Raw genomic sequence first — 24,990 nt, forward strand, 5'->3', positions numbered from 1 at the left:
AATGGAACCAGGATACACCTGAGCTCAATTTTGCGTCTCATAGCAAAGGGTCTGAATACTTACTGTATGTAAATAAGGCATTTCTGTTTTTTGTTTTTACTATGGGTTAGGGTTATGAGGTAACAACAGGGAATAACGGGGAATGCCTCAACAATCCAAAACAGTCAAACAAGCTGACACCGAACAGTTAAACCACAGTTTAACGCAGAACATGAAATCAAAGGTCCAATTTCAAAGATCCCGGTATTGCCATTGCCTGACCATTCGGATGTTTAAACTTTGGAAGAGCTGCTGTTGTAGATAATGTTGACTTTGTGTGGCGCCGGCATTGATATCCACATAGATGGTTCTGTTTCGCCACACTCTTCCATGTCTCCCAGGGTCACTGATTTCACATAGCTGCTCCCATGAGGCTCTGCTTCCTTAGCTAAAGGTCACATTAGGCGGGAAAGATGTAACAATTAGAAGGGCATTTAAAGATGTAGTTATAAAATGGAGTTAAAGCACTGTTGGGTATATCAACCAGTTAAGAGAGAAAAGGAAATACTTTAATTGTATTAAACCTCATTCCTTTTAGCAGGGTTCTGGTAACACAAAGCAATTGGGTTAAGCATTTAAGACAACCATCCATGTTAGTGAATCGCCCCTGAAAGCATATAGCCTAATTAATATAAGCTTAATTTTTCTCCCTCTCCTTCTTTCTCTTTTTTCAGTCCTGCAAACTATTGTTTGGGGGAAATTTGAGACCAGCCTAACACAATTTTGTCCATGTCTATTAGCCTATTATAGTATCAGGGGTGCTTCTCCACAAATGTACAGGCCAATTTGAAATGAATTGATTCGCACTGAGACTGAATCCTATACTTGCTAATGATTTCATTTTAGCCCTCCATTGTTGCTCCCCTGGCCGCTAGTTGTTCTGTCCTTCTCATAGTGTTCATTATTGCAGATAAATGTACACATACCTTTTTTGTAGAATATATGACTTGGCTCAGAGTTTAATGTGAGCAAGTTAACTTCTAATGAATGAAACATTTTATGAATTGATTTTCACTTACTGAAATGCCTCTTACATCTTGTTTATTTACCCAATGACTTGAGCAGATTTTATGCGGTTTAGACCTTGGCAGTTATGCTAAACCTCCACTATTTGGAGAAAAAAAAGCCCAAACATTTGCTCTGAAAAGTACGACTAGTGTTTTAGTGTAACTCAATTTGGTGCTGGTGTTGTTAGATGTTGAGCGGTTCGGGACCAGTTCCTACTGACATTTTGGTGTACAAAGGAGCTGACTTGAAGTGTCAGGTTTCGGACCCAACATTTGCATAGTGAGTGACATGTCAAATTTTTGCTCCTATCCAGACAAATAATAAATGTTCTCTTTCTCCACCCAGCTGTTGTGGTTTCATATCGCTGTGATGTTCTCAGCTGGATTTAGAGCTCTCAAAAAAATATTAAATAATTTCATAGAATTGAAACAAGACCACTTTCTCTTCGTCACAGACTGACAAAATCTGTTCATGTTTAAAGCTGAAGTTATAACTAGTCTGCACACATTTGAACTGTCTCTGTGCCACTTAGTTGACGTTAAGGAGAAAGAACATTTGTCACTTATTTGTCACTTATTTGAATAGTGCCAATGATGTAGTATGATCATATTTGTTTGATTGTTACTATATTTAGAAAGCATTTCAGTCATTTCAAGCCCTATTGCCCTACTTTTGTTGAATAGGAAAAAATATATGCTTTTTCATATTTTTATAGTATTTGCACTATGTACTTGAGATTGTGTCCTCAAAAGTACACCTCAGTAATTTATTAAAAAATTTTGCAAGAAAGGTGAGTTCCAGATCTTTCTAAGATTATGCAACATTACCAGTTATTGTTTATGAAAATCTCTTAGCTTGGGTATGTCTACTTAGGTGGAAATCAGCAGATCCTCTCCTTGAAGTAGCCTAATTATATATACAGTACCAGTCAAAAGTTTGGACACACCTACTCATTCCAGGGTTTTTCTTTATTTTTACTATTTTCTACATTATAGAATAATAGTGAAGACGTGTTGCAGCCATGCTATGTTGTCGTCTTAGGTCTTTCTTTATGTATTGTCTCTCTTGTCGTGATGTGTGTGTTGTCCTATACTTTTATTTCATTTATTTTCTAACCCAGTCCCCATCCCCGCAGGAGGCATTTTGCCTTTTGGTAGGCCACCATTGTAAATAATTTGTTATTATTTTATTGAATTTATTCTTAGCTGATTTGCCTAGTTAAATAAAGGTTTAATAATAAAATAAATTCTAAACTATGAAATATATCATATCAAAGTTTAAAATTATTGACTGTATTTGATGTTTTTGAATAATAACAGTTCAAAATTTGTTTTGAGTAGTGCGTAACCCTAGGATGGCAACATGTACAGTGCATTCGGAAAGTTTTCAGACCCCTCAAAAAAGCCTAAGGTGCTTCAGCAAAGTACTGAGTAAAGTGTCTGAATAATTTATGTAAATGTGAAGTTGTTTTATTTTATTTGCAAAATGTATAAAAATATATTTTTTGTGTTGTCATTATGGGGTATTTTGTGTAGATTTGATTTATTTTTAAAATTCATTTTAGAATAAGGCTGTAACGTAATAACGTGGAAAAAGTCAAGGGGTTTCCGAATGCACTGAATATTCTATGTGATTTCAATTGGCCTCTCTCCATTTTGATTGTTTTATACTGTTCAATTGAACTTCAACCCAAAATATCTTTCTGCATTTTCATACATTTCTGCATTTCCTGCTCTCATTTAAGATAATTTCCCACACTGCAACATAGGGCTGCATGATATGGGCAAAAAACCTAAGCCTTATTTTTAACCAAATGTTGCAATTGCGATTTGACTTGAGATTTAGATGAAAACCCTTGAGTGAACGGTTGGAATCATGGAAAAATAATGATTATTCTAATTCTATAGTTGAAAATATACTTTTGGCCATGTAGTGTATGTGGACACCCCTTAAAATTAGTGGATTTGGCTATTTCAGCCACACCCGTTGCTGACAGATGTATAAAATCGAGGCCACAGCTATGCAATCTCCATAGACAAACATTGACAGTAGAATGGCCCGTACTGAAGAGCTCAGTGACTTTCAACGTGACACCGCCATAGGAGCCCACCTTTCCAACAAATCAGTTTACCAAATTTCTGCACTGCTAGAGCTGGCCCGGTCAACTATAAGTGCTGTTATTGTGAAGTGGAAACGCCTAGGAGCAACAGCCTAGGAGCAACGCGGCTCAGCCGCGAAGTGGTAGGCCACACAAGCTCACAGAATGGGACCGCTGAGTGCTGAAGTGAATAGCTTGTAAAAAATCTTCTGTCCTCAGTTGCAACAGTCACTAGTGAGTTCCAAACTGCCTCTGGAAGCAACGTCAGCACAGTAACTATTCACTTGAGGCCTTCATGAAATTTGTTTCCATGGCCCAGCAGCCGCACACAAGCTTAAGGTCACCATGCACAATGCCAAGCGTCCGCTGGAGTGGTGTATTCCTCGCCGCCATTGGACTCTGGAGTGATGAATCACGCTTCACCATCTGGCAGTCTGACGGACTTATCTGGGTTTGGCGGATGCCAGGAGAATGCTACTTGCTCCAATGCATAGTGCCCACTGTAAAGTTTGGTGGAGGAAGAATAATAGTCTGGGGCTGTTTTTCATAGTTCGGGCTAGGCCCCTTAGTTCCAGTGAAGGGAAATCTTAACGCTACAGCATACAATGACATTCTAGACGATTCCTTGCTTCCAACTTTGTGGCAACAGTTTGGGGAAGACCCTTTCCTGTTTCAGCATGACAATGCCCTGTGCACAGAACGAGGGCCATACAGAAAGGGTTTGTCAAGACTGGTGTGGAAGAACTTGACTGGCCTGCACAGAGCCCTGACCTCAACCCCATCAAACACCTTTGGGATGAATTGGAACACAGACTGCGAGCCAGGCCTAATCGCCCAACATCAGTGCTCGTCCTCACTAATGCTCTGGTGGCTGAATGGAAGCAAGTCACCACAGCAATGTTTCAACATATAGTGGAAAGCCTTCCGAGAAGAGTAGAGGCTGTTATAGCAGAAGAAGGGGGACCAACTTCATATTAATTCCCATGATTTTGAAATGGCATGTTGGTCGGGCAGGTGTTTCACATACTTTTGGCCATGTAGTGTAATATTGGGCACTTTAAAAACAGTGTTATTTTACATCACAATGACTAAAAATGCCAGGGAGGAGTTAATGTGACAGGGTAGGAACCAAAGTGTTTGTCAGCGTTTCCTAGGGGACCGTATATTCTTTGGCTACATTAAATGTTTTCTCTTATCTACTTCATGTAGCTAACATATCCATGCTTTGCTTATTCTTCTTTGATTTAGAAGATACTGTTACACAGACAACATGCTGATTTAGATCTACACCCTCATTGGTATCAGGCTGTATAGCTAGCTACGTTTACTCTGACCAGCTAACTAGCGATTATCATTAGCGGCTAAGAAGCAAGTGTAAACCGCATTGTAGTCATCAACATTGTTGCATGTGCTGCATTGACCATGCAGACTGAACGCAAGTGTCTTGTGGTCAAGTAACAACACATGCGCTCCTTGAGTGACGGGCTAGGTCTGTGTGGAAAGCAGCATGGAGAGAGGGAGCCGAGAGAGATGACTCAAGTAGTGTAGTAAACTATAAAAATGTAAGTTACATCCGGCATATCACATTTAACAAACCAAACATTCAAATACTGTTATTGAAGATAAAGTAAAAACCCAAACCGGTCCATGCATCAACACCAGTATATGGTATACAGCCCAGCCCTAGAGGCTCTTTTCATCCATATCGGGTGAACTGTTTAGAAATGACAGCATTTTTTGTACATAGTCCCCCCATTTTTGTGGGACTAAAAGAATTGGGACAAATTCACTTAGCATGCAATAATTACATCAAGATTGTGACTTTACAAACTTGTTGGATGCATTGGGACAAGTTTTTGTTTTGGTTGTGTTTCAGATTATTTTGTGCCCATTGAATGAAAGGGAGATGGGGATACCTAGTCAGTTGTACAACAACCTTCAACTGAAATGTGTCTTCCGCATTTAACACAACCCCTCTGAATCAGAGAGGTACGGTGGGCTGCCTTAATCGACATCCACGTCTTCGGCGCCTGGCGAACAGTAGTTTAACTGCCTTGCTCAAGGGCAAAATGACCGATTTTTACCTTGTCAGCTTGGGGATTCGATCAAGCAACCTTTTCGGTTACTGGCCCAACGCTCTAACCACTAGGCTACCTGCCCAATAAAAATTCATGTTAAATAATGTGTTGTGTAATTTTGGATTCACTTTTATTGTAAATAAGAATAAAATGTTTCTCTAAACACTTCTACATTAATGTGGATGCTACCATGATCACGGATAGTCCTGCATTAATCTGAAAAAATGATGAGTGAGAAAGTTAGACACACAAATGTCATACCCCCCAAAAAATGCTAACCTCCCCTGTTATTTTAATGGTGAGAGGTTAGCATGGCTTTGGGGTAAGATATTTGTGTGTCTATCTTTCTCACTCATCACTATTCACGATTCATTCTGAACTGTCATTCAGGACTATCAGTACTGGTACTCCCTCTATATAACCATCTTAATTTTACTCATTATTGTTATTTGTTATTCACTGTGTATTTATTCCACGTGTCACTATTTCAATGTTTAAAAAATATATATATATATTTAATCTGCATTGTTGGAAAAGGACCCGTAAGTAAGCATTTCACTGTTAGTTTACACCTGTTCTTTACGAAGCATGTGACAAATAAAATGTTATTTGATACGATGGTCCTTTACATTAGCTAGTTACAGTAGCGCTCAGTGACAATGTTGGGCATTTCTTTTTTTTTACCTGGTAAGTTGACTAGGAACACCATTCTCATTTACAGCAACGATCTGTGGAATTGTTGCTATCGAAGTTCACATTATTGGTGGTCTTACTTTGATAATGAAATAATTCAGCGCCTCCCTCACTTTGCATCTGTGCCTTCATGGGTATGATATAGCTTTAGTATGGACTACCATCAGTTTGGAAACAATCTGTTCCTGTTCATTCTATATGACAATTCTTACTCAATCTTCACACACTTCCACCTCTACTTTTGTAACATTGATCCCTTAAGTTGTCTGTGTTAAGTCTTTTACACTTCTCAGCTTTTGTAAGAGTGCTTTTTCTCTTGGAAAACTAAAAAGTGAAATGAAAACTCTTGAAACCCCACTTGACCTCTAAATATAGTCACTCAGGAAATCCTATTTTTCAATATGGCCATTGTATGGCAGCATTTCTAAGCAAACGCATCCCTTTAAAAAATATATATTTTATTGTTTCATATATTCATACATTTAAACATCAAAAAACCACCAACAAAAAGGAAATGATTAAATAAAAACACAGTGCCCTCCCAGCCAGTTAGTCAGTATTTTCCAAGTGTTTTATTTTTCAAAAATGTAACTAATAATGGTGCATTGGTAAATTTTCATAGGTTTATACCAATATTTTACTTCAATGCTGTTACTAGTGAGAGAAAAAAACATTCTACTGGTTAGTTCAAACATAATTAGGTTTGCTAGACATTTTTCAAAATGTTAAAGTAAAGATTCAAGGTAAAAAAAAAAGGTGCCAATTCAAACTCAATAATGATGCTGTAATCTTGTCCGCTCATCAACTTCACTCTCTTAAAGCACATTGGTTAGTGTTCATCTCTTCCTATGATTGAGTTTTCGCCTCTTTTTCGGCTGTACCTGACACTTTATTGGTTATCTCATTTGTAAAGATTATTGGTCAGTACATGGAGCACTTTGGTGCATTAGCAATTTTAGCTTTACAAGAAGCATTAGAAAATGATTGTTCAACTAACCAAAAGGTATTTACCGGTATTCGGAAAAGCCAGACACACCCACCATTTTAATTTCAATTGATATTTATCCTGCCAAACCAAATGTGCCTTGTACTAACATACAGCCCACCCCTTAAAAGCCCAATTATGTGCTACCGTACACTATAGCAGGGATGATCTATAAGTCAATAACAAGACAAGACTGAAATCTGTGCAATGTGGTTATAATTGATTGAGATGTCTGGGTGGAACTTGTGCAAACCAGCTATGTCATCTGCTAAGAACAGCACTTTTACCCTCCCTGAAGATACACTGCAACCATTTTACTAAAATTGACATTTTGACTTATTAGTTTTTAGATTTTTTTTGATGTTGTGCTTTTTTATGTCGACACATACTGTAGATTACAACATTCTTGTTTTAACATAGGTGACAAGATACTTGTCAATTGTACAATATTTATAGTTTAAGGAAATAATGGAAACAAATGTAGCGTATTCTTCCACATTTAGGTTATTTTCCTCTCACATCTCAATCTTTCAGTCACTACAATTAATGCGATTCTATAGCCTTGTTAGCCTCAGTTTATTAGCAATATGTTATCCATTCTTTTCTAGTTTTCATTCATTACCTATTGTCCTGGATTAATTTAACTGCACATTTTTATGGCCTTTTCACTCACTGAATCAGTGAATGATCTTTCAGAATCCTAAAAGCCAGAATATTCCCATCTTGTTATCAAACAGATATATGTTCTCCTCAAACATCAGTCGGTGGTTCACCATGCAAATGGTTTAATCTGCTTGTCACAATGAAGGTTCCGGGCGACTGACTTTAATAAGCCCTCAGCATATAGAGATCCAGGAATTTCCACACCCCTTGTGCAACCCTTGTGTACATCAAAGGTCATGCTAATGTTATGGTGAATAAATGGATAATAAATATTTCTGAACGGTTTGTCTACTCCTTTGATAAAATGATACAACTTGGCCCCATTTTAAACTTAGTACTTTATAATAAGTCATGTTATGCCACTTTAGGAATAACTAAACAATAATGGTCATATTTTCAAAGATTTCTCAACCTCTCTGACATACAATACAGATGTCTAAAGCTGATAATAGATCACTATCATTTGAGTTTGGATGCATTTCACGTGGCAAAACTTAGATGTTGAGGAGTAGTACGTTTTCATCACACCCACACCACACTGTGTTTTGTCACAGAATAATATGGCTTTTTAGACTGCTTCCCTGCCATAGCTGCCCCTTTTTTAGATGAGTTTAAAAATGTAATTATTTTGGATTGAAACAGGTCTTTAGTATATGCAATGCATTACCCAAAATGAATTACCCACTGGCAGTGTGCTCAATCACTTTTTTTTCTTTCAACACTCCAAGAAAAGGAAGGGTAATCAAAACCTTTTAACCTATTAGAGGGATGACTTTTACAATTGAATCACAGGGGACCACAGGTGAGATAACAAGTCATCTAAGCCCTCCTTGCCAGTGTGTGTTTCCCCCGTTCTCCATGTTATTTAATGTTTATCTGTTTTAAGAGGCACCACTTCAAGGTGCCCACTTCAAATGTATGTTTTAATAGCATTTAAGGATGTTTTTTTTTCTCTAATTCTTGGAAAAGCAAACTGGAGTGGGGGAAATTAAGGTGCATCTCGAAGGAAAACATAATAGAATTGATGAATGCCATGCACTTGAAACTACTGATGTTCTGATGCCATTTAACGTTCTAGTGCATTAACGTCTCGAGTCATTACAACATTTAGGCTTTAGTGATTTGATCATGGTGCGTTTTTAACTGGAAGAATTACAGAAGTTTTCAGCCAAGGATTCTTAAGTTATTAGATACAAATGATCACCTCTGCATTAAGTATAGATTTTCTTCCCCCACGCACTTAAGACTGGAAGTTTGTCTTGTAAGAGGATGATAGCGAATTAAGCTCCATACTCCATTTGTCCAGCACTCTTTGATGGGCTAATTTTATAACAGCTGATTTGGTCATTCTCCGGAATTATCTAGAAAGTGGTCAGGTGGTCTTAATACTCAATGCAGGGAAGTTTTCAGAAGTGACTTTCAAACAAATCAATTTATACCATGTCTGGGTTTTAACAAACCTAGGCTACCACTTCTGTCTAGACTGAGTGAGAATGTTTGTTTGCTGTTGTATACAGCCATAAGATGGATAATCTTTGTATTCTTGAAGTTGAAATCCAACCTTTTCTACATTCTTTCTTTGTTTTCCACAGATAGCCACAGCTGTGAAATTTTTACAGAACCATAAAGTGCGTCAAAGTCCACTGGAAACCAGAAAAGTTTTCCTGAAGAAAAAAGGTGAGCGACATTTGTGGCGCATTTTGTTTTTGATGTAAATACTAGTTAATTATTGTTGTAATACTGTATTGAAAATCTCCAGTAATGTCTCTCAAATTTGTTCAATACCATATGTAAACGCAAAAGCCTAATCAGTCCCAACAGGGCCTCTACAGTATATCCGTTTTATATGCATTGATGTTCACACAATCCATGTTGATGCTGAAGCCGGGAATCTGATGGACATTGGCCAGAGATGTTCATGCAATGTTCTTTTTTGGGGAGGTTGGTTGGCTTTTAGGGGTCAAAGGTCAAGGCCATAGCTCTTTGCCCTGGGCGTCGGATTGTGGTCGATTTTGCTGTGGAGTGCATGATTCAAGCTCTGTGGATAAATGACCCACCAGTCGGGACGCTTCTTTGGGCTCAGGAAAATTAATATTGACAAACCCTCCTGCACTTACACTGGAATTGCCAATGATATTACCTTTCAGCATTTTTAAGCCTTTTACTTAATTTAGCCGTTACCATAAATATGAGGTACGACATTAGAAGGTGGAATTAGGTAGGGAGAGGGAGTCCGTTTGCCGGCTCATCAGTTTGTTAGTACAATACATTATGATTATTAGATATGATCATATGTCTGTTTGTCTACTGTAAGTAATTTTATGCTCCCAGCGAACAGCATCAGCGAGTTGTCTTATCTCTCTTTTTAATATGCACTACCCCTAATCCATAGGTTACATTTTTGTAATTATTATGGATCCCCATTAGCTGCTGCCAAAGCAACAGCTACACTTCCTGGGGACCAGCAAAATTTATGCAGTTTATACAATTAAAAACAATATTACAATACATTCACAGATTTCAAAACACACTGTGTGCCCTCAAGCCCCTACTCCACCACAACCTAATTTCTACTGTACTAAATCCATGTGTATGTATAGTGAGTATGATATCGTGTGTGTGTGTGTGTGTACAGTTGAACTCGGAAGTCTCCATACAATTAGGTTGGAGTCATTAAAACTCATTTTTCAACCTCTCCACAAATGTCTTGATATCAAACTATAGTTTTGGCAAGTCGGTTAAGACATCTACTTTGCACATGACACAAGTAATTTTTCCAACAATTGTTTACTGACAGATTATTTCAATTATAATTCACTGCATCACAATTCCAGTGGGTCAGAAGATTACACACACTAAGTTGACTGTGACTTTAAACAGCTTGGAATATTCCAGAAAATGATGTCATGGCTTTAGAAGCTTCTGATAGCCTTATTTATTTACTTATTTTATTTTATTTCACCTTTATTTAACCAGGTAGGCAAGTTGAGAACAAGTTCTCATTTGCAATTGCGACCTGGCCAAGATAAAGCAAAGCAGTTCGACACATACAACGACACAGAGTTACACATGGAGTAAAACAAACATACAGTCAATAATACAGTATAAACAAGTCTATATACAATGTGAGCAAATGAGGTGAGATAAGGGAGGTAAAGGCAAAAAAAGGCCATGGTGGCAAAGTGAATACAATATAGCAAGTAAAACACTGGAATGGTAGATTTGCAGTGGAAGAATGTGCAATGTAGAAATAAAAATAATGGGGTGCAAAGGAGGAAAATAAATAAATAAAATAAATACAGTAGGAAAATAGGTAGTTGTTTGGGCTACTTTATAGGTGGGCTATGTACAGTTGCAGTAATCTGTGAGCTGCTCTGACAGTTGGTGCTTAAAGCTAGTGAGGGAGATTAGTGCTTCCAGTTTCAGAGATTTTTGTAGTTCGTTCCAGTCATTGGCAGCAGAGAACTGGAAGGAGAGGCGGCCAAAGAAAGAATTGGTTTTGGGGGTGACCAGAGAGATATACCTGCTGGAGCGCGTGCTACAGGTGGGTGATGCTATGGTGACCAGCGAGCTGAGATAAGGGGGGACTTTACCTAGCAGGGTCTTGTAGATGACATGGAGCCCGTGGGTTTGCCGACGAGTATGAAGCGAGGGCCAGCCAACGAGAGTGTACAGGTCGCAATGGTGGATAGTATATGGGGCTTTGGTGACAAAACGGATTGCACTGTGATAGACTGCATCCAATTTGTTGAGAAGGGTATTGGAGGCTATTTTGTAAATGACATTGGTAGGATGGTCAGTTTTACAAGGGTATGTTTGGCAGCATGAGTGAAGGATGCTTTGTTGCGAAATAGGAAGCCAATTCTAGATTTAACTTTGGATTGGAGATGTTTGATGTGGGTCTGGAAGGAGAGTTTACAGGCTAACCAGACACCTAGGTATTTGTAGTTGTCCACGTATTCTTAGTCAGAGCCGTCCAGAGTAGTAATGTTGGACAGGCGGGCAGGTGCAGGCAGCGATTGGTTGAAGAGAATGCATTTAGTTTTACTTGTATTTAAGAGCAATTGGAGGCCACGGAAGGAGAGTTGAATGGCATTGAAGCTTGCCTGGAGGGTTGTTAACACAGTGTCCAAAGAAGGGCCAGAAGTATACAGAATGGTGTCGTCTGTGTAGAGGTGGATCAGAGACCCACCAGCAGCAAGAGCGACATCATTGATGTATACAGAGAAGAGAGTCGGTCCAAGAATTGAACCCCGTGGCACCCCCATAGAGACTGCCAGAGGTCCGGACAGCAGACCCTCCGATTTGACACACTGAACTCTATCAGAGAAGTAGTTGGTGAACCAGGCGAGGGAATCATTTGAGAAACCAAGGCTGTCGAGTCTGCCGATGAGGATGTGGTGATTGACAGTCGAAAGCCTTGGCCAGATCAATGAATACGGCTGCACAGTAATATTTCTTATCGATGGCAGTTAAGATATTGTTTAGGACCTTGAGCGTGGCTGAGGTGCACCCATGACCAGCTCTGAAACCAGATTGCATAGCAGAGAAGGTATGGTGAGATTCGAAATGGTTGGTAATCTGTTTGTTGACTTGGCTTTCGAAGACCTTAGAAAGGCAGGGTAGGATAGATATAGGTCTGTAGCAGTTTGGGTCAAGAGTGTGTCCCCCCTTTGAAGAGGGGGATGACCGCAGCTGCTTTCCGATCTTTGGGAATCTCAGACGACACGAAAGAGAGGTTGAACAGGCTAGTAATAGGGGTGGCAACAATTTCGGCAGATAATTTTAGAAAGAAAGGGTCCAGATTGTCTAGCCCGGCTGATTTGTAGGGGTCCAGATTTTGCAGCTCTTTCAGAACATCAGCTGACTGGATTTGGGAGAAGGAGAAATGGGGAAGGCTTGGGTGAGTTGCTGTGGGGGGTGCAGTGCTGTTGACCGGGGTAGGAGTAGCCAGGTGGAAAGCATGGCCAGCCGTAGAAAAATGCTTATTGAAATTCTCAATTATAGTAGATTTATCAGTGGTGACAGTGTTTCCTATCTTCAGTGCAGTGGGCAGCTGGGAGGAGGTGTTCTTATTCTCCATGGACTTTACAGTGTCCCAGAACTTTTTTGAGTTAGTGTTGCAGTTTTGAGTTAGTGTTGACATCATTTGAGTCAATTGGAGGTGTACCTGTGGATGTATTTCAAGGCCTACCTTCAAACTCAGTGCCTCTTTGCTTGACACCATGGGAAAATCAAAATAAATCAGCCAAGACCTCAGAAATACAATTGTAGACCTCCACAAGTCTGGTTCATCCTTGGGAGCAATTTCCGCCTGAAGGTACCACGTTCATCTGTACAAACAATAGTACGCATGTATATACACCATGGGACCACACAGCCATCATACCGCTCAGGAACGAGATGCGTTCTGTCTCCTAGAGATGAACATACTTTGGTTGAAAAGTGAAAATCAATCCCAGAACAACAGCAAAGGACCTTGTGTAGATGCTGGAGGATAACAGGTACAAAACTATCTATATCCACAGTAAAATGAGTCCTATATCGACATAACCTGAAAGGTCGCTCAGCAAGGAAGAAGCCACTGCTCCAAAATCGCCAGACTACGGTTTGCAACTGCACATGGGGACAAAGATTGTACTTTTTGGAGAAATGTCCTCTGGTCTGATGAAACAAAAATAGAACTGTTTGGCAATAATGACCATCGTTATGTTTGTAGGAAAAGGGGGAGGATTGCAAGCCAAAGAACACCATCCCAACCGTGAGGCAAGGGGCGGCAGCATCATGTTGTGGGGTGCTTTGCTGCAAGAGGGACTGGTGCACTTCATAAAATACAATGACCCCAAGCATACTTACAAAGTGGTGGCAAAATGGCTTAACCTCTTATGCAAGGGGGCAGTATTTTCACATCCGGATGAAAAGCGTGCCCATAGTAAACTGCCTGTTACTCAGGCCCAGAAGCTAGAATATGCAGATTTGTATAGAAAACACTCGAAAGTTTCCAAAACTGTTAAAATAAGGTCTATGAGTATAACAGTACTCATATGGCAGGCAAAAACCTGAGAAAATTCCAACCAGGAAGTGGGAAATCTGAGGTTTGTAGTTTTTCAAGTGATTGCCTATCCAATATACAGAGTCTATGGGGTCAGATTGCACTTCTTAAGGCTTCCACTAGATGTCAACAGTCTTTAGAACGTTGTTTCGGTCTTCTACTATGAAAGGGGAGCGAATAAGAGCTGTTTCAACCAGAGGTCTGGCTGAAAGCCTTTAGTTTAGTTTAGTCACGCGTGCGCCCGTGAGCGCGAGCTCCGTTCTCTTTCATTTCTAAAGACAAAGGAATTGTCCGGTTGGAATATTATTGAAGATTTATGATAAAAACATCCTTAAGATTGATTATATACATCGTTTGACATGTTTCTACAAACTGTAATGGAACTTTTTTGACTTTTTGTCTGGACTTTGTGCCCGCGCTTGTGCCTATGGATTACTGGACTAAACACGCGAACAAAAAGGAGGTATTTGGACAAATGATGGACTTTATCAAACAAAACAAACATTTATTGTGGAACTGGGACTCCTGGGAGTGCATTCCGATGAAGATCATCAAAGGTAAGGGAATGTTTATAATGCTCTTTATGACTTTTGTTGACCCAACAACATCACGGGTATCTGTATGCTGGCTGAGCGCTGTACTCAGATTATCGCATGGTGTGCTTTTGCTGTAAAGCTTTTTTGAAATCTGACACACCAGTTGTATTAAGGAGAAGTATATCTTTAATCTATGCATAACACTTGTATCTTTCATCAACGTTTATGATGAGTATTCCTGTAAATTGATGTGGCTCTCTGCAAAATCACCGGATGTTTTGGAGGCAAAACATCACTGAAAATATTGCGTCAATGTAAACTGAGATTTTTGGATATAAATATGAACTTTATCGAACAAAACATACATGTATTGTGTAACATTAAGTCCTATGAGTGCCATCTGATGAAGATCATCAAAGGTTAGTGATTAATTTGCATCTCTTTCTGCTTTTTGTGACTCCTCTCTTTGGCTGAAAAATGGCTTTGGTGACTTGGCGCTGACCTAACATAATCGCATGGTATGCTTTCGTCGTAAAGCCTTTTTGAAATCAGACACTGTGGTTGGATTAACAACAAGTTTATCTTTAAAATGGTGTATAATACTTGTATGTTTGGGGAATGTTAATTATGAGATTTCTGTTGTTTGAATTTGGCGCCCTGCACTTTCATTGGCTGTTGTCAAATCGATCCCGTTAACGGGATTTCAGCCATAAGAAGTTTTTAAGGACAACGTAGTCAAGGTATTGGAGTGGCCATCACAAAGCCCTGACCTCAATCGTATAGAACATTTGTGGGCAGAACTGAAAAGGTGGAGGCCTACAAACCTGACTCAGTTACACAAGCTCTGTCAGGAGGAATGGGCCAAAATTCACCCAAATTTATTGTGGCAAGCTTGTGGAAAGCTACCCGAAACATTTGACCCAAGTTAAACAATTTAAAAGCAATGCTACCAAATACTAATTGAGTTTATATAAACTTGACCCACTGGAAATGTGATGAAAGAAATGAAATCTGAAATAAATAATTCTCTCTACCAGACCAGCAAATATTCTTTACATCATCAACATAGGAATCACTACAAAACTTCTTGTATGACCTTTTATACACTACATTAGGCCAAACCTTTGGAACTTTGCTTTTCCTAGATATGGCTATTATATTGTGATTACTACATCCTATGGATTTGGACACTACTTTAAAGCAAATATCTGCAGTGTTTGTAAAGATGTGATCAATACATGTTGAAGATGTAATTCCTGTGCTGTTTGTAACTACCCTGGTAGGTTGACTGACAACCTGATTCAGGTTGCAGGCACTGGTTACGGTTTGTAGTTTTTTCCTGAGTGGGCAGCTTGATGATAGCCAGTCAATATTTAAATCACATAATAAGAATAAGAAATAAGAAAGACACCCCAACTTCACAAGCTGCACTGACTTTTTAATGATTGAGATGGCTTGGGCCCTTAAGTAGTTCATGAATTGTTGGCAGTGGCACCCAGGACATTGGCTTAGATTGTTCTACAACTGATCACTGCTTGTTTATGAGCCCATTTTCTTTATGAGCCCTCTTTTCAAAACAGTTGTTTACTTGGGGACTAATTCATAGTAAGAGCTCAGGGATTTGGCTTCTATCATTAGAGCAGCAAAGCAGTGAAAAGTGAGCCTAAAAGCTCCATGACCAGAGGTAACCCGAAACCAAATCCATTGTTACCGGCTGCTACTACACACATCAGCAGGCTATAATGACTTCCAATATCTTTTGAAAAGTACTTGCTTTGTGCTTCTCATTAGCAGCAACTAAGGACTATTCTTAATCCAGTGCCATTTACTACACTCTTCATGAGAATAAATGTATCCACTTTCTTTTCTTCTTTAAAATCCTTTGTTTGTTTGATGCTCGCACCAAAGATTTTTATAACTAACCCGAGATAGATGAGAGCCTGTTGTTTCCAATGGGAGCAAATTAATCATAGTGGGCAGAACAAGCAAGGAGGTAGGCAGTGCTAAGCACGAGCTAGTGCGATCCAATTGGTGCGTTCTAGCATTTATTTGAATATTTCCGTTAGGGAACACCTGCTGTGTGAAGTGCACATGTGCAATAACTCAATTCGCTCTTACCCTTATACTATTAAACAATGCAATTTTTTTGAAACTTTGGCAAAGGGTAAAGTCCAAATGCAGTCCACTGTTTTCTATACACTACCCTTCAAAAGTTTGGGGTCACTTAGAAATGTCCTTGTTTTTGAAACATTTTAAATTAACATCAAATTGATCAGAAATACATTGTAGACATTGTTAATGTTGTAAATGACTATTGTAGCTGGAAACTGCTTATTTAAAAAATAAATATATATACATAGGCGTACAGATGCCCATTATCAGCAACCATCAATCCTGTGTTCCAATGGCACGTTGTGTTAGCTTATCCAAGTTTATAATTTGAGAAGGCTAATTGATCATTTGAAAGCCATTTTACAATTATGTTAGCACAGATGAAAACTGTTGTGCTGATTTAAAGAAGCAATAAATCTGGCCTTCTTTGGATAAGTTGAGTATCTGGAGCATCAGCATTTGTGGGTTCGATTACAGGCTCAAAATGTCCAGAAGCAAAGGACTTTATTCTGAAACTCGTCAGTCTATTCTTGTTCTGTGAAATGAAGGCTATTCCATGTGAGAAATTGCCAAGAAACTGAAGATCTCGTACAGCGCTGTGTACTACTCCCTTCACAGAACAACGCAAACTGGCCCTAACCAAAATAGAACGTGTGGGTGGCCCTGGTGCACAACTGAGCAAGAGGACAAGTACATTAGTGTTTTGTTTGAGAAACAGACGCCTCACAAGCCCTCAACTGGCAGCTTCATTAAATAGTACCCGCAAAAAGCAGTGAAGAGGCGACTCTGGGATGCTGGTCTTCTAGGCAGAGTTTAAAAAAAGAAGCCATATCTCAGACTGGCCAATAAAAAGAAAATATTAAGATGGGAAAAATAACACAGACACTGGACAGAGGAATAAATAAGTGTTATGGACAGACAAATCTAATTTTGAGGTGTTTGGATCACAAAGAAGAACATTCGTGAGATGCCGAAAAAGTGAAAAGATGCTGGAGGAGTGCTTGACGCCATCTGTCAAGCATGGCAATGTGATGGTCTGGGAGTGCTTTGGTGGTGGTAAAGTGAGAGATATATGCAGGGTAAAAAGGATCTTGAAGAAGGAAGGCTGTCACTCCATTTTGCAACGCCATGCCATACCCTGTGGTCTGCGCTTAATTGGAGCCAATTTCCTCCACAACAGGACAATGACCCAAAGCACAGCTCCAAACTATTTAGGGAAGAAGCAGTCAGCTGGTATGCTGTCTATAATGGAGTGGCCAGCACAGTCACTGGATGTCAACCCTATTGAGTTGTTGTGCGAGCAGCTTGACCGTATGGTACGTAAGAAGTGCCCATCAAGCCAATCCAACTTGTGGGAGGTGCTTCAGGAGGCATGGGGTGAAATCTCTTCAGATTACCTCAACAAATTGACAACTAGAACGCCAAAGGTCTTTGAAGAAAACAGAGTTTGAAGGACACAATTATTTAAATAAAAAAACATTATTTATAACCTTGTCAACATCTTGACTAAATTTCCTATTCATTTTGCATCTCACTTCATGTATGTTTTCGTGGGAAAACAAGCATATTTCTAAGTGACCCCAAACTTTTGAACGGTAGTGTGAAAATACAGTTGAAGTCGGGAGTTTACATAGTTGTGGCCAAAAGTTTTGAGAATGACACAAATATTAATTTTCACAAAGTCTGCTGCCTCAGTTTGTATGATGGCAATTTGCATATACTCCAGAATGTTATGAAGAGTGATCAGATGACTTGCAAAGTCCCTCTTTGCCATGCAAATGAACAGAATCCCCCAAAAACATTTCCACTACATTTCAGCCCTGCCACAAAAGGACCAGCTGACGTCATGTCAGTGATTCTCTTGTTAACACAGGTGTGAGTGTTGAAGAGGACAAGGCTTGAGATCTCTGTCATGCTGATTGAGTTTGAATAACAGACTGGAAGCTTCAAAAGGAGGGTGGTGCTTGGAATCATTGTTCTTCCTCTGTCAACCATCGTTACCTGCAAGGAAACAGGTGCCGTCATCATTGCTTTGCACAAAAAGGGCTTCACAGGCAAGGATATTGCTGCCAGTAAGATTGCACCTAAATCAACCATTTATCGGATCATCAAGAACTTCAAGGAGAGCGGTTCAATTGTTGTGAAGAAGGCTTCAGGGCGCCCAAGAAAGTCCAGCAAGCGCCAGGACCGCATCCTAAAGTTGATTCAGCTGCGGGATCTGGGAACCACCAGGACAGAGCTTGCTCAGGATTGGAAGCAGGCAGGTGTGAGTGCATCTGCACGCACAGTGAGGAGAAGACTTTTGGAGGATGGCCTGGTGTCAAGAAGGGTAGCAACGAAGCCACTTCTCTCCAGGAAAAACATCAGGGACAGACTGATATTCTGCAAAAGGTACAGGGATTGGACTGCTGAGGACTGGGGTAAAGTCATTTTCTCTCATGAATCCCCTTTCCGATTGTTTGGGGCATCTGGAAAAAAAATTGCCCGGAGAAGACAAGGTGAGCGCTACCATCAGTAAAGCATCCTGAGACCATTCATGTGTGAGGTTGCTTCTCAGCCAAGGGAGTGGGCTCACTCACAATTTTGCCTAAGAACACAGCCATGAATAAAGAACGGTACCAACACATCCTCCGAGAGCCACTCCTCCCAACCATCCAGGAACCGTTTGGTGATGAACAAAGCCTTTTCCAGCATGATGGAGTACCTTGCCATAAGGCAAAAGTGATAACTAAGTGGCTCGGGGAACATCACATCGGTATTTTGGGTCCAAGGCCAGTAAACTCCAGACCTTAATCCCATTGAGAACTTGTGGTCAATCTTCAAGAGGCGGGTGGAAAAACAAAAACCCACAAATTCTGACAAACGCCAAGCACTGATTATGCAAGAATGGGATGCCATCAGTCAGGAAGTGGCCCAGAAGTTAATTGACAGCATGCCAGGGCAGATTGCAGAGGTCTTGAAAAAGAAGGGTCAACACTGCAAATATTGACTCTTTGCATCAACTTAATGTAATTGTCAATACAGGTCTTTGACACTTATCAAATGCTTGTAATTATACTTCAGTATTTCATAGTAGCATCTGAAAAAAATATCTAAAGACACTGAAGCAGCAGACTTTGTGAAAATTCATATTTGTGTCATTCTCAAAACTTTTGGCCACGACTGTACTATCCCCCATAGTACAAAGGTCAGCCTATTCTATTCTGTGCAATAAATAAATGTTTGGGGGCAGGGTCATGGGCCTGGCCAATGGTAATGGTCGCTGACGTAACATTTTAGAGGCCTTCCAGTTGACTGCAGTGACGCATTTTGGTGGTTTTAAAACAAATTTCCTGCAATTCTACACATTTTGCCATGGGTCACATTATAAACATTGTAACAAAATCTAAAAAATGCATAGTTTTTTATTTTATTTTAGATTCTCCTTGACTATTTAGTTTGTATTTTGGTGATTGTTAGTTCTCAAATATGATCTTATTTAAAACATATATAGGTCCATTATCTTTTTTTCATACTTTTGTCTGGTTTTAGTCATTTAAGTACTGAAATAGTAAAGGCACATGGATCCACAAGAGATTGGGAGAAAACATAAAACACACAACCTGGCATGTTTCGTCTTTGGACAAAATAGTCATTTGGACATGCTTGAGGGATGATGATCAAAATATAAACACATGTAAAATATTGGTCCCAAGTTTCATGAGCTGAAATAAAAGATCCCATAAATGTTGCATACACACATTAGCTTATTTCTCTCAAATGTATTTACATCCCTGTTAGTGAGCATTACACCTTTGCCAAAATAATCCATCCATCTGACACTAGTGGCATATCAATAAACTGATTAAACTGCATGATCATTACACAGGTGCACCTTGTGTTGGGGACAATAAAATGCCACTCTCAAATGTGCAGTTTTGCAACAACACAAAGCCACAGATGTTTCAAGTTTTGAGGAAGCGTGCAATTGGCTTGCTGACTGTAGGAATGTCCTCCAGAGTTGTTTCCAGAAAATGCAAGGTTAATTTCTCTACCACCGCCTCCAACTTCGTTTTAGAGAATTTGGCAGTACGTCCTCCCGGCCTCACAACCGCAGACCACGTGTAATCACGCTAGCTCAGGACCTCCACAATCGGTTCTTCACCTGCGGGAACATATGACACCAGCCACCCGGACAGCTGATGAAACTGTGGGTTTGCACAACTGAAGAATTTCTGCACAAACTGTCAAACTGTCTCAGGGAAGCTAATCTGTGTGCTCGTCGTCCTCACCAGGGTCTTGACCTGACTGCAGTTTGGCGTCATATATGACTTCGGTGGGAGATAATGCTCACCTTCAATAGCCACTGGCACACTGGAGAAGTGCGCTCTTTACGGTTGAATCGCAGTATCAACTGTACCTGGCAGATGGCAGACAGCATGTATGGCATCATGTGGTTGAGTGGTTTGCTGATGTCAACGTTGTGAACAGAGTACCCCATGGTGGCGGTGGGGTTTTGGTATGAGCAGGCATAAACTACGGACAACGAATTTTATCGATGGCAATTTGAATGCACAGAGATACCGTGACGAGATCCTGAGGCCCATTGTCATGCCATTCATCAGCCCCCATGAACTCTTGTTTCAGCATTATAACGCACAGCCCCGTATCGCAAGGATCTTTACACAATTCCTGGAAGCTGAAAATGTCCCAGTTCTTTCATTGCCTGCATGCTTGCCAGACATGTCACCCATTGTGCATGTTTGGGATGCTCTGGATTGACGTGTACGACAGTGTGTTCCAGTTCCCGCCAATATCTAGCAACTTCGCACAGCCATTGAAGTGGAGTGTGGCCACAATCAAGTACCTTTTTAAAGGTACAGTATATGTGACCAACACATTCATATCTGTATTCCCAGTCATGTGAAAGCCATAGATTAGGTCCTAATTTATTTATTTCAGTTGCCTGATTTCCTTAAAATTTTTGAAATTGTTGCATGTTGCGTTTATATTTCTATTCAGTGTATATGGTAATGTTACCAATAGAGAGCACTTCAGCCAATTCACACCCCGACTGTAATATCGCAAAGCAGACATCAGTCGGTCCAGGGTCTTTTTCCCTGTGACCCCAAAATTGGATTGAAGCAAGTGTTGTTTTCTTTTGGTTTCTTTTCCCTGGACTGCCTTTGAGTAGCACCAGTTTACTATGATATTTGTAAATGTGCATGTTCTCAAATTGCCTTGTAAGCAAAAAGCCATTTCTACTGAGCTTCACCTTGAACAATGTAATTATGTCACAATGCTGTATCACTTTGTGAGCGCCTTGCATGTGTTGAAGGGTAGGAGGGAAACTAATCTTCTAGACAAAGTGCTGACTAATCTTAAACCAATTTCAGTTTATTAAATTTCATATAAAATGTTCCTTTTTTCATGGTCCTGCTGAGTTCACTGAAGCAAGTTCGCCTTGCCCTTATTCATGTTATTGCAGAAGACTTCCCAATGAGTTATGCCCATCATTCTCGCTCTTGTTAGATTTAGCACATATTTTGGGGGGTAGAGTTTCAAATAAAGAAAGCTCCGAGCCAGAAAGGTCTGCATAATAGGCTTACGTTTGATGATGTCGCCTGCATTATTTGCAAGACTCATTGATTAGGTATGCAGAATGCAGAGGTTATTAAAACCTTATCAACACAAGGTAGAATTCTCATATTATTACAAAGTACATTTTCTTCAAGGGGTAAAATGTATCTTTCATGTGATATGTCTTATTGTATATCAAATGGTTTGATATAAGACTAAAACATATTTGAATCTCAAATCATTGTCATGCCATGTTGAATCCTTTCCCATCATGATAGGGAAAAAATAAACTGTACTAATTGTTCACTATTTTCTCTTCTATTAGAATTTGAAATCATATCAAGAACATTTCCAAATGTCAATTGATGTTGATCTGGAATGTTCAGGAGAACAGACTCAATTCAAAATCAGTGGGTTAGAATTTAGAATTCTCTTACAACATTTTAGGCACTGGTGCCTACTCGTGTTGATATGATTATCCAATTGTTAGATTATTATTTTAATGTTGCTCAAAGGCATATTTAAAGTTTATGGTGATAGTTAACTTTAAAAAAAGTTGTATCTCTTATTTACCTAGGGTGTTGACTGACTTACTGTCAAAACCATTTTTACATTTGTTAGTTGGTTCAACAATGTCCAGAATCTCCTGCTTAGCATTTTTGGAGAATGTAGCAATGCTACTGGAAGTGGATTGCATCAGTTAGTGGTTCATTCAAAAGCGTGGAGAAACAGCTCTGCTTTCAGTAGTAAGAAATGTAGATTTCAACCATTCCTGCTTGAATCATGCTTTTGAATGCCTCGCTAACTGGTACAATCTGTTTTCACTAGCATTGCTAAATTCTCAAAAAATGCTAACCAGATTATTCTGGATTTTGCTAAATAACCAACTAACAGATATGTAAAATGGTTTGGTTGAAAAGAAAACATCCTAGGTAAGTAAGAAGCAAGCTAATGATTTATTTTTATTTTTTAAAGGGATCGTCAGGTAGCCTTGTGGTTAGGGCGTTGGAATAGTAACCGAAAGGTTGCAAGATCGAATCCCTGAGCTGACAAGGTAAAAATCTGTCGTTCTGCCCCTGAATAAGGCAGTTAACCCACTGTTCCTAGGCCGTCATTGAAAATAAGAATTTGTTCTTAACTGACTTGCCTAGTTAAATAAAGGTAATTTGTTCATTGAGATTTTTTATCTTAGTTATGTTCAGTTAGAGAATATACTTTCATAATAACTGTATATTCTTATTAAAGATGTTTGTCACTTATTCTGCTAAAAACAATTCATGAATAGGCCTACATTCACATATAAGAGCAGCATTGAAATGAGTCAACCCCTATTTAATTTGCAGAAGGCCACACCCCATACCAATGAATGTGGAGACTATTGGCCCGTTGTCTGTCTCATCCTTTACGAGCAAAGGCAAACATGATGATGGACAAGATGACAGTCCAATAGTCACTGCCTCCTCCTCCTCTCTCCATGTATCCACAGCCTACCAAACACTTCTCTCAACCTTTTGACCCTGGAACTCAATTACCTCCTCCCTTCTGCTATGAGCACAAATATATGTCACTCTTAATTTCTAATAGAGTTTAATGTCATATTTATGTAAATACTTCCCGATTTTACTCTATATTAACAGGCAGAAATGTCAAAGCACACATAAAATGAAACAATACCATCACCCGGTAGAGTGGAATTTAAATTGGATTCCTCTCTCTGCCAGTACTTATGCTGGCCAGCTGATGAAGGGGAAAACAGGGCACACTTTGATTGCATGTTGCAGATTCTTTACACAATAATCTCGCCTCCACATTATTATTTCCTTGCAGATTTGTGCCCTAATCTACGCTGAAGGATGCCTCTTGTTATTTCTCAGCTTTTTTTCCCCAAGGAGATCGCAATAATGTGGTCTATTTCAATATGCATAGAAAAAAAATGTCATTTTGTGTTTTGCATACGGTCAATATCACTGAATGAATGGGAAATGTGCTGAAGTATTTCTCACAGCCCCGATATGACTCTTTGATTAATAAAGTGTCTAAAATATCTTATTCTAGGAGATGTTAGAAACTTAGACCCTCCAGAACTAGTAAAAATAGGTATTTTTTAGATCAATATGTAATTATGCATGTTCGCTGATGGCTATGTGTCAGGTAGTTGACTTGTTTTGAGATCTTGAACGTTAAACCTACAGCATGCACATAGGGGTATTTTCAAAAGGATCCTTTCCACCTTCGTTTGACTTGATATAGTGAATAATAGACCACTCATGTTGTCCCTACTTACATGCAAAATAAGGGATATAATCAGTGCCAAGCTATATAGTGCCATAAACAGTACATCGGCTTAACGACCCCCCCTTTGGGTCAAGATGAATAAGTCCACATAGTCCACATCAATGGTTGTTTTCCAATCACAACAGGCACGATTTGGGGGAAATTTCCATCTAAAAGTTGTTTTCTCTTTTGTAATGAGCGGTAATGTATTCCTGACTCATATGGGCTTTTGTGCTATCTAGGCCCCACAATTAACAGTTGCAGCACCTGAAGAGCTCTGTGCCTCATTTTGGCACAACGATTTCCCTTTGCAACTAGCAAGTGCACACGTAGGCTACATGTAACGACAAAACAAAATCTAATTTCGGCAACAGTGAAAACACCCCTTAGCCTTCTTTCGACATGTTTTGAAAGCAGGCCTTTAGCTGAGACACTGATACATGTCCAGAAGGGAAGCAGTAACTGCCCTGATTACGTTGCAAAATGACTGGTAGACTGGGGATATGTCTACTGTGGCATCATATTCAGAATAATCATATAGACTTTTTAAAATAAGTGTGTAAAAAAAAAAAATCTGAAAATAAGCTTCCAGTAGTTGTTTGGCTCAATAAGCTGAAGAAGTAATACAGCAGGTAACTATATATAATAGGTTTCACCCTGAGTAGTGGGCCATTGATAGAGGGTCATGGGGAACATTTGATTACCATTATTGATATGAAGGGTAAGGATAAGGTTCATCATTCCAGATATTAATAGGATGTTGTTTGCAAGTGGGGTTATGCGACTCACCTCTCGGACAAAAATGGCAATGACCAAGGCCTGCATAGAAGGTAAAGGGATTGATGTGGTTATAAATTACTCCACGGCGCCACCTAGCCCCGGTTCTCTCCCAC

The 24,990-nt window shown here is 39.6% G+C and overlaps 1 protein-coding gene across 1 annotated transcript in view; it reads left to right on the forward strand.

Annotated features, from left to right (window-relative positions):
* Positions 1 to 24,990, forward strand: part of pex14 (peroxisomal biogenesis factor 14) — a 105,066-nt gene that overhangs the window by 37,866 nt on the left and 42,210 nt on the right. The window contains exon 3 of the mRNA XM_024375656.2: positions 9,157 to 9,241. Within this exon, the coding sequence (XP_024231424.1) occupies positions 9,157 to 9,241 (85 nt within the window). The remainder of the gene's footprint in view (positions 1 to 9,156; positions 9,242 to 24,990) is intronic.

This window comes from Oncorhynchus tshawytscha, linkage group LG16 (assembly GCF_018296145.1).
Source record: "Oncorhynchus tshawytscha isolate Ot180627B linkage group LG16, Otsh_v2.0, whole genome shotgun sequence".
Lineage (NCBI taxonomy): Eukaryota > Metazoa > Chordata > Actinopteri > Salmoniformes > Salmonidae > Oncorhynchus > Oncorhynchus tshawytscha.